The following is a 15521-nucleotide window of genomic DNA, read 5'->3' as shown; positions in this document are numbered from 1 at the left end:
TATATATATATATATATATATATATATATACACATGTATATATATAAATAATGGTCCATTAATTGTGACCAAACTATCATACTGTGACTAATGTAGCGAGTTAATATGGGGCAACTGGGTATAAGGTATATGGGGATACTCTGTATCATCTTCCCAAGTTTTCTGTAAATCTAAAACTATCCTAAAATAAGAATATTTATGAAGATCATTCCCCATGATTTCTATATAACCTGAAGTGAACACCAAACAAACACATTAGTTGACGCCCTTGCTCTTTGGAGCTTGTATTGTAAGCAACAAATCAAGACAAATATGAAGAGTGGAAGGAAACATTTACTGAGGGCTTAGTGCATTCAACAACCTGCACTGGGCATATTGCATATACTGCCCAATGTTCTCTTTACTAAATCCAACTGAGATTGTTATGATGATTCATATTTTGCTCACACAGAAGAATACTGCTAACATTCGCTAAGTGCACTGGGGCCAAATACCGTGCAAATCACTCAGGGACATGATTTTGTTTCATTCTCTTACAATTCTGCTTCATTATTCCGCTTTTGCAGAAGAAAAATTTAAGATCCAGAGAAGTCAGTTTCCTAAGTCCCCATGGTTAGTACATAGTAAGGCTGGATTCAGATATGAAGACTGTCTGCTCCCAGTTACTGCAATGGTTCTCAATGTGTGATCTGAGATGAACTCCCCCTTAACCACGTGGGACGGGTGTAAAATGCAGATTCCCAGGTGCTGCCCCAGCTGTGGGCTATTCGGCCTCTGGCTCATGCAGGTGATCCCATGCATGCCACCTCCATTTTTTTGCTGCCTCTCAGATATTCTGCTGAACTTGGCTCTCTGGGTTATCATGGGGAATGCCTATTGGTTAGACCTGTGTGTCAACCCAAGCAAGCACATTACCCACCCCCCATGAATATACTGCCCGTTTCTGATCCTCAGATTGTGACTAGCACCACCTCAACCCCCAGTCTTTGTAAGTCCACCCGGACCTGTTTTTCTTTAGAATCAGACTAATTTCTTTCAGGCCCAGGGGCTAGTGTACCACATTTATTACCGTCCTTATTAATTCTGCATTTGAAACTGAAATATACAGAGTGTTTTGCAAAGATTTGATTTTACATTGCTATCTTCTGATTTCAACAACTTACTCAAAATGTGGCACCTGTGCTCTTGGAAACAAGCAAAGAAGAAAAGTCAGTCAATTGCTCCAAGAGCAGGAATGGGCTGAATTTACGAATGATCACCTCCCACAAATGCACAAAGTCGTGTGGTTTGAACAGCAGTTGGTTCATTTGACAGCCGCTTATGAGTGAAGATGAGCCAGGGCTAGAGACAACAGAAGCCTGAGAGCTGGCTGTGTCCCAAACCTTGGCTCCAGTTCTTGACCACCTCCTTCCCAAAGTTTTCTCATCTACAAATTGGAGATGCTACATCTGCCTTCTAAATACCCACATGGTTCGGTCAGATTGCAACAGGAAATCTTTTATAGGTACCATATTTTGTTTCTTCATTAGAACTGCTGGAGAACTGCCAACTCAAATCAGGGTCTAATCTTCTTAGAAATCTGTGTAAGCAAATTAGTTACTGACATACACAGAGTTAGATGTCTCACTATGTCTTACTATGTTAGTAAAAAAAAGTCATTTATTACTGCCTCCCTATGACACGCTCACCCTGATAAAGGGACAACAGCCTGATCCATTCCTCTAGGAACTAGGTAATATAATGCCAACTTAGAGCAGTGACAAAGGGCTCAGAGTAACACACATTCCAGATCTGCAAGGACTACGCTGCTGTGCTTGCTGTCCACCTTCACTAGCGTGTTCTGTGTTATTGCTGAAAGGACATGCAAGAAAGGAATGTTCAATAGCATAGAGCACCCTCCCCCAAGTCACCCAGAAAAGCTGAGACACTGAAGTGTGGTTAGGAGAGTTTACCGAAGCAGGAGGAGGGTGAGGTGACATCCAGGGTGGGCCTGAACAAAAACTTCAAAGCTGCACATCTCTCTCCCACCACCTAACCCAGATTTCTGACGATAATCACAACACTGCATCTCAATACCCTAATTATGCTGCTTCTCCTTATCTTGACACTCAGATTCTAGGATAATAGAAGATGTATTACATGTAAACCAATTATAGGGGACAGAGGAATTTAACAAGATAGCAACGTATGCCATGTGATCGTCCAATTATAATCTTTTCTTAATTACCGTGAGCTAAACAGGTGCTATCACAGATTTAAAAACCAGTCCTAAATCCTGCATTTGAATTTTTTAAAAGCACAATAGAGGGTAGATTAAGCTTTCTTTCATTGGAAGCGTTTGCCAGGGGCCCAAAGGTGCTTGTCACAACAAAGGGAAGAAGGTCGCTTGGAGAGCTGGAAGTCCATCTGGCGGTGGTCTCGGTGAAAGCCACGTGGCCTGGGAGCCTGAAGGGGAAGTGTCTGTCCCCCAGCATTCCATAGGCCACCCCAGATGAGGGGAACGGGCAGTGGGCTCAGAGGAAACCATATGTGTGTTTCAGAGCTCATGGAAGCATGCCAGAGCCCCAACAGATCGGTATTAATTAGCCCAGAGACTCAGTAATGAAGTAACCCAAAGTATGGGGACAAAAGGTAACAACACACACGGAAATGTGGAATGAAAGTACATCAGCTTCACGTAAAAAGAATAATGATTCAGGAAAATCCAAGTTAAAACCACAATGAGATAACACCTCACATCTGTTAGTATGGCTTATATCGAAAAGATAAAAAATACCAATGTTGGCAAGGGAACCCTGGTACATAATTATGAAAACAGTATGAAGTTTTCTCAAAATAACTCAAAATAGCATTGCCACATGATCCAGCAATCCCACTTCTGGGGACACACACACACATACACACACGCAATGAAATCAGTATGCTGAAGAGATGACTGCACTCCCATGTTCACTGCAGCACTATTCACAATAGACAAGACACGGAATCAACTTAAGTGTCCATCAAGGATAAACAGATAAAGAATATATGGTATAGATACACAATGGAATACTATTCAACCTTAACACAGAATGAAATCCTGTCATTTGCAACAAAACTGATGAATCTGGAGGACACTAAGTTAAGTAAAATAAGCCAGGGACAGAAGAAAAAAATACTGCAGGTTCTCACTCATATGTGAAACCTAAAAAAGTCAAACTCACAGAAGCAGAGAGTAGAATGGTTAACAGTACATATGGTTAACAGGGGCTGGAGGGATTGGAGTGGAGAACAAGGAAAGTTGGTTAAAAGATACAAAGTTTCAGTTAGGCAGAAGGAATGAGTTCTGGAAGTCTGCTGTATAGCATGGTGACTATAATTAATATTAATTTACGTATATTGGAAAATTGCCAAGAGAGTAGATTTTAAGTGTTCTCACCAGGAAAAAAAATTGTGTGGTTATAGATAGGCTAATTAGCTTGATTTACTCTTTCTGCAATGTATACAGACATCAAAATACCCTGTACCCCATAAATATATACAATAAACTTAAAAAATAAGAATAATGATTCATGCCCACATAACTGACATTACTAGTAATAGTAGCTAACATTTACCGAGCAATCTCTGTGTGTCAGGCACTGATAAGGTACACCGTGTAGATTATTTAATCCCCATAGGCATTTTCATTGGCCTTATTTATACAATTACACTGAGGCATGGAGAGGACCAGCATCTCACTCAGCATCAAATATTCAAGTGGAGGAATCAGAAAACAAAGGTAGGTGGTCTGATAGCAGAGTCTGTAGTCTTTCCCATCAGGCTGTTTGGTCTTTTTTGACTGGATTCAGGCACAGGAAAATTGTCCAGTCACTCTCCGCCCCCACCCCATGCCATCTCCCACAACCACCCGCAGCACGCTCTCAGATCTAGCTGGAAGTTGCCTATCATGCATGTATATATTTATTCAATATTTCTAATTTTATATCCAATATACAGGCACAGGTTTTGGCCTTTTCCCTGTCTTCAACACAGGCAGACAAGACAAACCACTTGCCTGCATTTGCCAACTTACATGTATTGGTGAGGCGGGGTCAGGCTGGACGCTCTAAAACACAAATCAGAAGTGTCTGTGTCATCATCTTGTGATTTCAAAGCTGCATTAGTAAGAGTATGCGTTACTGGAAAGAATTAGATGCGACCTTGCCTTTAACAGGGAGTACTGGCAGCTGGCCATCACAAGGCAGAAGAGAAGCACCCACATGTCTTTGCAAAAACCCCGGTTCAGTGTCAGAAATCCGAGGAGGGAAACCAGGACAATGAGTAAACTCGCCAGCACATTCTCCTTGACATCTTCAGTTCTGTGCAAAATACATCAATCAAAACAAAGAAAATAAGAGGTAAGTTGGTTCACTTCTAAACAGAGACTACCGACCCGCTTGTTTCTAAAGAGACAGACTGACAGCACAGTAAGCAAGCCTTTATATAGGATTAGGAGACTTTGTTTCTTTCTTTACTCCTGTGCAATATACACCAAAATCCATATTTTAAACCCAGATTTGTTATTTAAATACATTAAATGTCATCTCATTGGATCTCCTTGTCCACTAAAGTGAGTTTACTGACAAAAGTCAGCTAATGATTCCATCCACAACCCTGAAATGTGTTTCAGATAACGTGCTTCACTGGGTCCCTTCAACAGAGGGGGTGGTGGGTTGCATTAACACCTGACGAAAGCAGGAAATTGTTTCCAGATACAGTCTCTGGAACTAGAGTTTGCTGCTCAGTTTTAGAAGCCAGGAGTTGAAGGGGAGCTGCAACTTCCTGGTGGTGCAGAGAGCCTGTTGTGGGTGTATCATGACCACTCTGTCTCACCAGGTGAATTTTTCTTGTGTGACTCCCCGAATGAGGTGTAGGGTAGAGAGGTGAGCTCATCCAGAGGTGAAGTGTTGTCAGATGGGTATGCAGAGGACAAAGTAAGAGAGTTTTAGGACACTGATAAGAAGGGGGCCAGGAGCAGTGGCTCACGCCTATAATCCCAGCACTTTGGGAGGCTGAAGTGAAAGCATCACCTGAGCCTGAGGGTTCAAGACCAGCCTGGGCAACTAGGCAAGACCTCATCCCTACAATAAATAAAAAAATTAGCCAGGTATGGTGGTGTGTGCCTGTAGTTCCAGCTACTCGGAAGGCTGAGGTGGAAGGATCACCTGAGCCCAGCAAGTCGAGGCTGCAGTGGCCATGAGCATGCCACTGCACTCCAGACTGTGTGACAGAATGAGACTCCAACTCAAAAAAAAAAGAATGGGCTGAAGGGGTGAATAATGAAACCAGCAACTGAGGCCAGCAAGGGCTTCAAGATGGGAGAAGGTCCATGGGTCAAAGTGCTAGAGAACATCTGAAGGAGGTGAGTTGCAGGGGCATAGGTTTTTAACTTATTTGATAAAGTACCAAGGAGTGAGACTGTTAGATGATATAGTAACAATATGCTTCCTTTTGTAAGAAACGGCAGAACTGTCTTCCAAAGTAGCTGTCTGATTCTGCATTCCTACCAACCTCCCAAGGATGAGACTTCCTGTTGCTCCACATCCTCACCAGCATTTGATGTTGTCAGTGTTTTGGATTTTCGCTATACTAACAGGTATGCAGTAGCATCTCATAGCTGTTTTAATTGGCAATTCCCTAATGACAAAAATGTAGAGCCCCTTTTCATATGCTTATTTGCCATCTGTATATCTTCTTTGGTGAGGTGTCTGTGCAGACCATAAGCCCATTTTTGGATTGATTATTTATTTATTTTTAATTGTTGAGTTTTAAGCGCTCTTTGTGCATTTTGGATGACAATCTCTTGTGTCAGATATTTCTTTTGTAAATATTTTCTTCCAGCTTGTGGAACATTTTTTAACAAACGAATAAATGAGTGAAAAAGAACCCAAGTCTAATGCTGTCACTTGATGCCTCGATAGCTAAAGAAAACAAGACAGAAATATCTAAGGAGAAATTTTTTTAGGAAATACACGACTGAATGCATGAATCATCTGCTAAAGACTTTCGTATGTAATTACAGACAGGTGACTGGCAAAGAGATATAGATTTCAGAGATCCAACAAAATAGAAGAATAAGTTACTACAGGAAAATAAGTTTGTAGCTAAGCCTGCCAAGAAGCACAGCCTTGGGCCTCCCACAGAAGGGCGGGAGAAAAACTCTGGAGGCAACAGCCAGGAGATGGAAAACAATGGTTGATCTGGCTGATTGGATGGCAGCCGACATATTACAGAACAATTGAAGTAAGGTCAAAGACGACACAGAAATGTATTAAAAGGTTAAATATTCAGATATCATGATGCACAAATTAAAAGAAAATTTTTTTTTGGTGAATTAGTTGATTTAGTAAAAATTAATTTGGTGAAAGTAATGAATTTGGTGAAAAGGGAAATTTGCGTGTCTTTTATTATCCAATATGCACCTTTAATAGAGCTAAATATATTGTGTTACTTCTGGCCCATATAATACATTATGCGTTCTTTGGTATGCTATAGCATTTTGATGTATACTTAAAAATATATAAAGGCCTTGGAAAAGAAGCAAAACAAAACTTTCAAAACAAAAAACTTTTTTCTTTTTGAAGGGAAAAACATAAAGTTCCTGAAAAGCACCACTTTCCCCCCAAATTCTCCTCCACCAGGATTCCATTCCTCCGTCCTGCTTTCACAACGCTACTCCCTCGGTTTCTCATGTGTCTGTATTTAAATAGTGAGGTTAAAAGTTTGCTTGCCAGGCAAGAAGCGACATGGTTAGGGCTGCTCTTTGGAGAGATTTATGGTGCAGAAGTTTACAAGGTGCTTTGGAGGGAAACACGACCAGAGCGAGGATAAACACCACTCCCAGGAGGGGCAAAGAGGGCCTGGGAAATCGACCTGGCTGGGGGAATAGGAAAGGGCCTCTGACTTTAAGACACAATTTAGGGTTAGAAAGAAAGGATCGTGTGATTCTGATCAAACGGGCTGTGTACAAAGAGGGGCTGATTGAAAGAATAAGAACTATTCCAAAGTTTCAGTGTGGTGAGGGATAGGTTATAGACTCATCCATGGCAGAAACTGGGAAGGGAGTGATTTGCAAAGAGACATTGGTTCATTCATTCAGTCACCAAAAGTGCCGAGCACCCACCACCGCTCTAGCTGCTTGGGACACACCAGTGAACACAACAGATGGAGCTTCCTTTCTAGTAAGTGTTGCCATAAAGTAAGCATGATCCAAAAAAATCAAGTATATGGTATAATATGTAAAGAAAAAAGAATACAGCCAGGCGAAAGAAAAGGTGACAGGGTTGGCCACACAGATATCTGAAAGAAGAATGTTCCGTGCAGAGAGAACTACCAGTGGGCAAAGGTCTTAGGCTGGCGTGGTGCCGGGCCTGGTTGAAAACGGAAGGAAGGTGAGCGTGAACGGAGAAAAGGGTGCAGTGATGGTGGCAGATGAGGTCAGAAGGTGAATGAGTGGCTATGTCGTGAAGGACGGGTGAGAATTGTGAGCACTTCCGTTTTCATTTTGCGGGAAACGGGGAGCCACTGCGGGTTGGGCAGCAAAGCAGCGACATTGAAAAGCCTCACTCTGTTCTAAGAATAGTGTACAGGGAGAATGGATAGGCACAGGGAAGATGTTACTACAGTCACCGGATGAGAGATAAATGGCCCAGACCATGGTGGTCCCAGTAAAGCTGGAAACATGCAATACACACATTTGAAGGAAATAGTGCACACAACTTCCTGTGAGCGATTGAATGTGGGTAGGAGAGCAAAGAAGACTCAAGGATGATGCCAAGATGTTTAACCAGAGAAACCAGAAGGGTGGGTGGTCAGGAGCTGAGATGGAGAAGACTACAGAAAGAACAGGTTTGGTTGAGGTTGAAATAAACAACTCAGTGGTGGTCTATGATCACGAGATGTCAATTTGGTAGCTAGATAGACAAGTTGAGCATTCGGGAGATGGGACTAGAGGGTGATATAAATCTGAGCGTCACTGGCACATTTAAAGCCATGAGACAGAATGCACCCACCAAAGAAAAGAGGGCATTCAGAAAAAGAAAGAGGACCAAGAACCACGTAGCACCTGGGGACTCCAACATTAAAGGGTCAGGAGGCGCAGAAACCTGTAAAACCTTCCCTCCGATGAAGGAGCCACCAGCAAGGCAAGAGGAAAACCAAGAGAAGGCTGAGTCCTAGAAGCCAAGAGAAGAGTGTCTACCATGAAAGAGGAGAAATAAACTCTGTCAAATCTGCCATTGGGTTTAGGAACATGAGAACGGAAAAGGTGGGGTCAATGGTGACCTTGACAAGGGCAGGTTCAGTGGAGCATTGGTGCCAGGTAAGGGAGCAGAACGGAACGGGATGATGAGAGAATGGAAGAAGAAAAACTGGAAACAAGCGCAGGCCACGCTTCCAGGAATTTTGCTTCCGGCGGGGCAGAGAAACAGGGTAGTTGCTGGTAAGACAGTGGGCTCAAGAGAGGATTTCTAAGGATGAGAGAGATGAGAGTATGCTCTTCTGATAACAATGATGGCAGTGAGTTCAGTTTGAGAAGCGGGATGGTTTTCTCTCTCCCTGTCAAGTAGCTTTCTCCTTCTCATATTTTATATCCCAGTTTCTATGTTTCCTCCTCCTCGGAAAAGCCTTTGCCAACCACCAGTTCTAACACCAGTGTCTCCCCCTCCCCCAGGTTCCTCTATCTCAGGTCTTTATGTGTTTCTTTCATGGCACCTATTGCAGTTTTCTCTTCTCCCCCAGTAGACTGTAAGCTCCGTCAGGGCTGGAGACAATGGCAGTCTTCTTCAGAGCCCAGCATGAAGTAGAAGCTTGGATTAATATTTGTTGAATGAATGAGTGAAATGGTGAAATGATGCGCAGAGGGCAGCTTCTTATTTTAGATGATGGCCTGATAAGCTAGAAAAGTGAAAACAAAGCCTCGGTGTTTTTCAAGAATAAGAGAAAATAAGCAAAGAGAATAGGACGAGTCCCAAAATATCTGAGTGGAATGGATGGAGACCTGCAGGCCAGCGGGAGAGGCTGCAATTACGGCAACCATGAAGCTACTGCTCAGAAACTAAGAAAGCATTTTCAAGGAAGAACAACCTGACTCCAAGAGTTAAGTTGAAAAACATCAGGCGGAAGGCCTTACCCTAGGGGAGTTTATAAAACGATTAGCACGATTTCAGTGCTTCTCACTGATTTCTTTCACTTCCTGCCCAGCCCTTACAGTTTGTTTTTTATTATGCATATTACACATTTTTACAGAGCTCCCAGGTGATTCTGACCAACAGTCTTGCTTGGGGATTACGCTCTCCAAACTGCTCAGTTTTTCTAGGTCAGTATTTTGGGTTTCTTCCTCCTTCCTTGCTGTGAGCTGCGGGTTCATGCAGTCCCTTTCCTCCTCTTAATTGACTCTGAATTGCAAAATCAGATCACTAATCCTGCTCAGAGATGACTTTAAAGTAGGTCTAAATGGCTCTGAATTAAGGGTGATGTTGCCTATGAACTAAGGGTCTAAATTTTAGTGTCTAGATGTGATCGAATCTACTCAGGCCTAAATTTTAGGGTCTAGATGTGATAGAATCTACTTAGGCTACCCTAATTTTATTTTATTTTATTTTTTACAGTTTTCTTCTTTCTGGGTTCTGGGCCACATTCCAAGTAATAATAATAATAATACTAACAATAACAGCAACTAATATTTAAAGACTTCTCTCAATGGGCTAAATTGATTTAACTCTCAAAACTTCCCAGTGGTATAGGTTATGCCCATTTAACTGAAAGGAAACCAAGACACTGAAAGATTTCACAGCCATCCTAAGATCACAGCACTAATAAGTGGTAGGGACTAGATTTGATTTCCAAGGACTGACTCCAGAGTCCAGGAACTCCCCACACCAATGAAAACAAAAAAAATCTATGGATAAGAGAGTAGTGCCATTTCTAGGTCATCCCTAAGCACAAAATGTAAAAGCCCATTATGACTCATAAGCAAGGTGATTAAAACTAAAAACTGCAGCCATCTTCTTTATTATTCTTTTTTTAGACCTCCACTGGATTTTCAGTTACTTTTTGTCTGCAAGTAGATTTTAAAATAAGAAACAGAAACATACAGACACATTTGTCTTTAATATGAAGGGTTAACACAAGCTGGTCCAGCTCTCAATAAATTCTTTTTAACAGAAAATAATATTTCCAAAAAGCGCCTCATTGAACAGAATGTATTATCTTGGATTATTAGTTGAGTATTAAATGTTCCTGTTAAGTGTACGCCCCTTGGGTGCCATGCTGCTGTTAGGAAAACCATTATGACTCCATTCCCTGACTTGGGGTCCTGAGATTTACTGTTGTAATTTTGCGTGACTATAGTTTTTTCTTATGTGATCACAGTATTTAAGACATTGCCATAACAAGCAGTCACTGGGGGGACGACAGACTACAAGACAGACAACCAGCTTTCCCATTGCCCCCTTGGGCTGGCATTAAACTGTGGAACTCGGCCATTGCTTGTGGCAGCATTAGTAACAGCATCTTAAATTTTCAAACCAACCTTCCAGTCAGTGCTACTCAGTCCTTGAAGAGTCTTCGCACATTTGGTGGTAGTGGCTAGAAATCGAAGCCCCCTACCTAGCCCCATCTCCATCATGCCTTAACCAGTCTTAGCTTTTCCTCTTCTCCCTCCTCACCCGGAAACCACATCTCCAACCCCACAGCATATTATCCTGAGAAATAATGGTAAGAGGAGGTGAGGAAGAAGAAAAAGGCTTAAAGAAAAGATTCGCATTCATTTTCATCAGACGTTCATCAGACGTTCATTGCTCATAATTGCGATGAGAATCCAAGCTATCCAGGGAAGAGGTAGAAATCACCTCACTTCTTCCCTCCTCTATCCATGCCCATGCCCATGCCCAGTCAAGCCAGGCCCTGTGCTACAGATGGAGCCTCCAACTTTCCTACAAAAAAGGGGCAAGGCACAAGCATAAACTGTTCCCAGAGCTAACCTTAATACACGCCATGCGACCCAATTCTTATCTCCCATGGTAACTGACGGATTATAATTGTTTAAGTTGTCAGACTCTTACTGCTTTGACTTTGGGTTTGCAGCCAAGGAGGTATACAGCTTGAAGATGTTCTAGGGAACCTTAGCAAGCGGCAGTGTTCTTTCTTAAAGCATGCGAGCGGGCACTGTCATGCCCCCATTGTGTCTAAGATTGTGCATGTGCATGCTTCATGGCTTACCGATCAAGCAACGCCAGCAAAGTAAGTCGGTCGTACCAGACTTTAATCCACTTGCCAGGGAAAATGATAAATTTGTAAAACTGCTCTCGGTTAAATTTTCCTTGTGTTGAAGAACATGAAGAGTCTTCCAGATCCTGACTCACATGCTTTTAGATACCAAAAGAAATAACAGAGAAAGGATTTCACATTGTCATGCCATGGCCACAAATACACATCGTAATTTAAAAATCCAAAAAGCAGATGCTCGAATTCTGAACTGTAAACCAACATATTTCATTTAAAACAGATACTCTAAGAAAAGGATGATGATCAAGAAAAAAGTCTTTCTTACCAACACACTTCAATTCCATCCAAATCTACTATTCAAACTATGCCACTTGTCACATCCCAACACCACTGTTCGTTAAGGCCAATAAACTGCCATAAAAATAGTTCTTGTGAAAGATAAAAATTCAACAAAAGATCTTAATTGCCCTAATTTATGAAAAGCCTGTTACTTAATGTAATGTTGAGATACATATTCAAATTTTACTAAGAATTTAAAAGATTTTCATTGGCGACATCTAGGTCATTGATGAAGCCTGCTATAAGAAAAACAGAAATATTTATCGAAAAGCAAAATCTAAACCAATAAAACTGAAATGTGGGAAAATTTAGACCCAGATTCTAAAAGTTTTAACCTCAATTCATCTCTGATTAACTCCAATCCAGTGGAAAATAATTCCATTTTGGAAAAAAGAAATTAGTCTTCATTGATTTGTCTATTAAACACTTAGTGAGAGAACTGATGAGCCTAGCACAGAGCTGGGAAGGTGGTGATGATGGTGGAATGTATTTAGTTCATTCCAACAGTGAAGCCCCAGATTAAGTGAGGAGACTTGTTCAACACCCCACCTGTACTGTGGCTCCTGACTGCCGTGCATACAGACTGTGAAAATCCAAACCTCCCGTTCACCTCCTCCTTTCCTGCCTGGCCACTGCTTATCACTTACTGATAGCGTCCTTAAGCCCCTGCAGATCTTTTATTTCTAAACTGTATATAATTTTAATTGTGGTAAAAAAAAAAAAAAACACACATAAAATTGACTATCTTAACCATTTTTAGTGTGAAATTCAGTAGTGTTAATGGCATTCACCTTGTTGTGCTACAGATCTCTAGAAACTTTTCATCCTGCAAAATTGAAACTCTGTACCCACTGAAACAACTCCTCATTCCTCTCCTCAGCCTCTGGCAACCACCATTCTATTTTCTGTCTCTAAGAATTTGACTGCTCTCGGTACCTCACATGTGTGGAATCACAGAGTATGTGTCCCTTTCTGACTGACGTATTTCACTTAGCTTAATGTCCTCAAGGGCCATCCATGTGGTAGCATGCGTTAGAATTTCCTTCCTTTTTAAGGCTGGATAACATCCCATTGTATGAATACATCATGTTTTGTTTACCCACTCCTCTGTCAATGGACACTGGGGTTGCTTCCACCCTCTGGCTACTGTGAAGAGTGCTGCTCTGAGCACATGTATACAAATATCTCTTTGAGATGTTGCTTTCAGTTCTTTGGGATATATACCTAGAAGTGGAATTGCTGGATTTTTGTTTGTTTGCTTGCTTTTTGCCCTGCATTTTTCCAAAATAAATTTAAGCTATGATTCCCTGTAGGCTGACAAACACAAGGCACGGGAGATTGAAAAAAGGGTGAATGCAAGAAAGGGAAGAGTAAGACAGAAGAGCAACCATGGAGGTAGCACCGTCTTATAAAGGCCTTTCACATTTCTCTTTGGCTTACAAAGCACAAGGTTGCGCACGGTCAGGCTACATGACTTTCTTGCTAATTCAGGAAAAGTCACTGATGTCAGAGTGCCTGGCATGCACGAGGGCAGCACGGCCACTTCATCAGAGACCACTGCAGAACTCTCCCAGAAGGCAGATTTTACCCTCACTCAATTTCCAGATGCTAATCCACAGACTCAGCTTATGGAGCATGGAGTTATTCCGGAGATCAAATATTAATGCAAAAGGCATTTGAAGGGAAAGTTGATCCATCATGAAGGCAATATACAGAATGAGTCGGGCTGAATGATAATAGGACAGTTGAGACTGTAAGTACCACTTGTGCACAGAATTCTATTCCAGCATAGACGAGAGCTTTGCAGAAACTGCCTGGTATCAAGTCAGCAGGAATGGCTTCTTCTTTGAAGGACATGATGAACTTGTGGTTTATAGCAAAACTTCCCCCTAAAAAAGATCCTTTTCCTTGATACCCCATGGGCAAAGAGTGCAAGTAAGAAATAGGTGCACAGATGCCCGTGGTTGACTGTTTTTGTGATATGGGAATTCACACATGCTGGAAGGGTAGATAGCAGCTGAGATGACAGCATTCTAACCAATAATAAGAAAAACGTCTCCTTAGTTGAGGTTTCATATCACACCCTAAGCTTTTAGGGAGGGTAACTAAAAAAATCACATAAAGACTTTGTCTATATCTCTTGTAAAACTTATTAAAGATTCTGGCACATTGTGTTCTTTATTGTTGCTTAAATAAAAATCCTTATTTAAAAAAAATGCAGAATTTAATGAAAAAAAAAGAAGTGCTTTGACTTATTTTATGAGAGAAGAAGGTTCACAGAATTACATTTTTTTGCCTTAGATACCAAGGAAGCCCAGGGTTACGTGTTTTGGTGAATTTCAGTAATTATTCCTAGCCTATTTTCTGGTACCAAATTGAAATCCAAATTTTTCTCATCATTTCAAAATTCACTTTTTCACTCATCTAATAAAGTATTTATTGTATGATTGTAGGCCAGATATTACATGTAATACATGTTGAAAATTGAAAGGATAGCAAGAGAGAGTTTCTACCTTAAAGGGTTTAGAATAGGCAAGCAAACCAGTCATGAGAACATCATCACACATAGATATAAACATATCTGTATCTGCATCTGTCTACAGAGAGTGAGAGAGAGAGAGGGAGGGCGGGAGAGAGAGAGCGCAAGAGGGAGAGAGAGAAAGAGAGAGAAAGAGAGAGAGGTAAGACATCAGGGAGTATAGGCTCACCATCCCTAGAGAGAATGGAGTAAAGGGGGCATCGGGTAGAGCCCCTGGAGAGCATCAACAGTTAAGGGCCGGCAGAGGTGAGGACCCACAATGGAGACTGAGAAGAGTTTCAAATCTATGACTTCTATCTTTGACTGTAGGTGACCTAAATAATGAAAAAATAAATGCATGGAAAAACGGACAAAAAAGCTGTTTATGTCTCTGATTCATTGAAACTTGCCAAAGAACAATGATGTCGCACTGCACCATACATCAGGCCTGCAAGTTTAATTTTATTATTCTGAGAATGAGATTAGGACACGGAAAGCTGGTAGGGACAGGTGCAAGTAGAGACCAGGTTCTTTTTAAAAAACAAGATGGCTGCATTTCTTACCCACATCCCCCTGGGATGGATCTGTGTTTACAACATCATACCCAGCACTCATGTAATGAATCTGGATCATCAAGAACAACTTAGATTATTATCAGTACATCTGTTTTAAAAGGCAGAAGAGTAAAGAGTACATTTCAGAAATATTTTTAGTGGAATTTTCAAAATCAAAAATTTTTTTTAAAAAACACTTTTCAGTTACCTGAAAAATTCTACTGTTCAAAATGATGCTACCTCCAAGAGTCCCAGCTAACTAATAGGAATTTTGAATAATTGCTGTCAATTGTTAAAGTCATCATTTGCCATATATTACCTCTAATCTTGAAAATCTCATAATAACTCTCCCAAGTAGGCGCTATTATTGCCTCTCAAAATATGAGAAACTGAGGCTTGAAGAAGTCAGGCCACTGGCCCAAAGTTCTGCATCAGAAAGAGGTTTACTGGAAGCCAAAGCCTGGGCTCTTTTCGCAATCTTCCTTAAGGAGACCCAGGTGAATCCCCACATAGAGCAGTGCTCATGGGCAAAGTAAAAGCCATCTCTGCAGCAAAACGAAAAACGTTCAAGAGACAATACACGTGAGTCCAATTATGAAAGAACATGTTAAAAACACAAATTTGAAAAGGAAACCAGATCATGGAAACTGGCAAAAATCATTAGAATGGAGAACAATGGGTTACAAATAACATGTTATTTAAAACAAATCCAAAGTCAGATTTGTGACTTTGAGGACAAACTGTTTCTAATAAAAACCAAAATAATATGAGGGCTTGTGATGTGGAAGAGAAAGTGATTAGTTCTACAGAACTTCCCCAAGGTCAGAACAGGCATAGATGGATTTAAACCGCAGGCCTTCTTT

The 15521-nt window shown here is 41.2% G+C and overlaps 1 protein-coding gene across 1 annotated transcript in view; it reads right to left on the bottom strand.

Annotated features, from left to right (window-relative positions):
• PCNX2 (pecanex homolog 2) overlaps positions 1-15521 on the bottom strand; it is a 284046-nt gene that overhangs the window by 229043 nt on the left and 39482 nt on the right. Inside the window, exons 9-11 of the mRNA XM_021709971.1 lie at positions 11242-11387; positions 4187-4340; positions 4055-4087 (exon numbers count right to left, since the gene is read on the bottom strand). Coding sequence (XP_021565646.1) covers positions 4055-4087; positions 4187-4340; positions 11242-11387 — 333 coding nt within the window. The remainder of the gene's footprint in view (positions 1-4054; positions 4088-4186; positions 4341-11241; positions 11388-15521) is intronic.

This window comes from Carlito syrichta, unplaced genomic scaffold, assembly GCF_000164805.1.
Source record: "Carlito syrichta isolate Samal-C Ts95f unplaced genomic scaffold, Tarsius_syrichta-2.0.1 Scaffold287805, whole genome shotgun sequence".
Lineage (NCBI taxonomy): Eukaryota > Metazoa > Chordata > Mammalia > Primates > Tarsiidae > Carlito > Carlito syrichta.
This window is presented reverse-complemented; position numbering and strand designations above follow the sequence as displayed.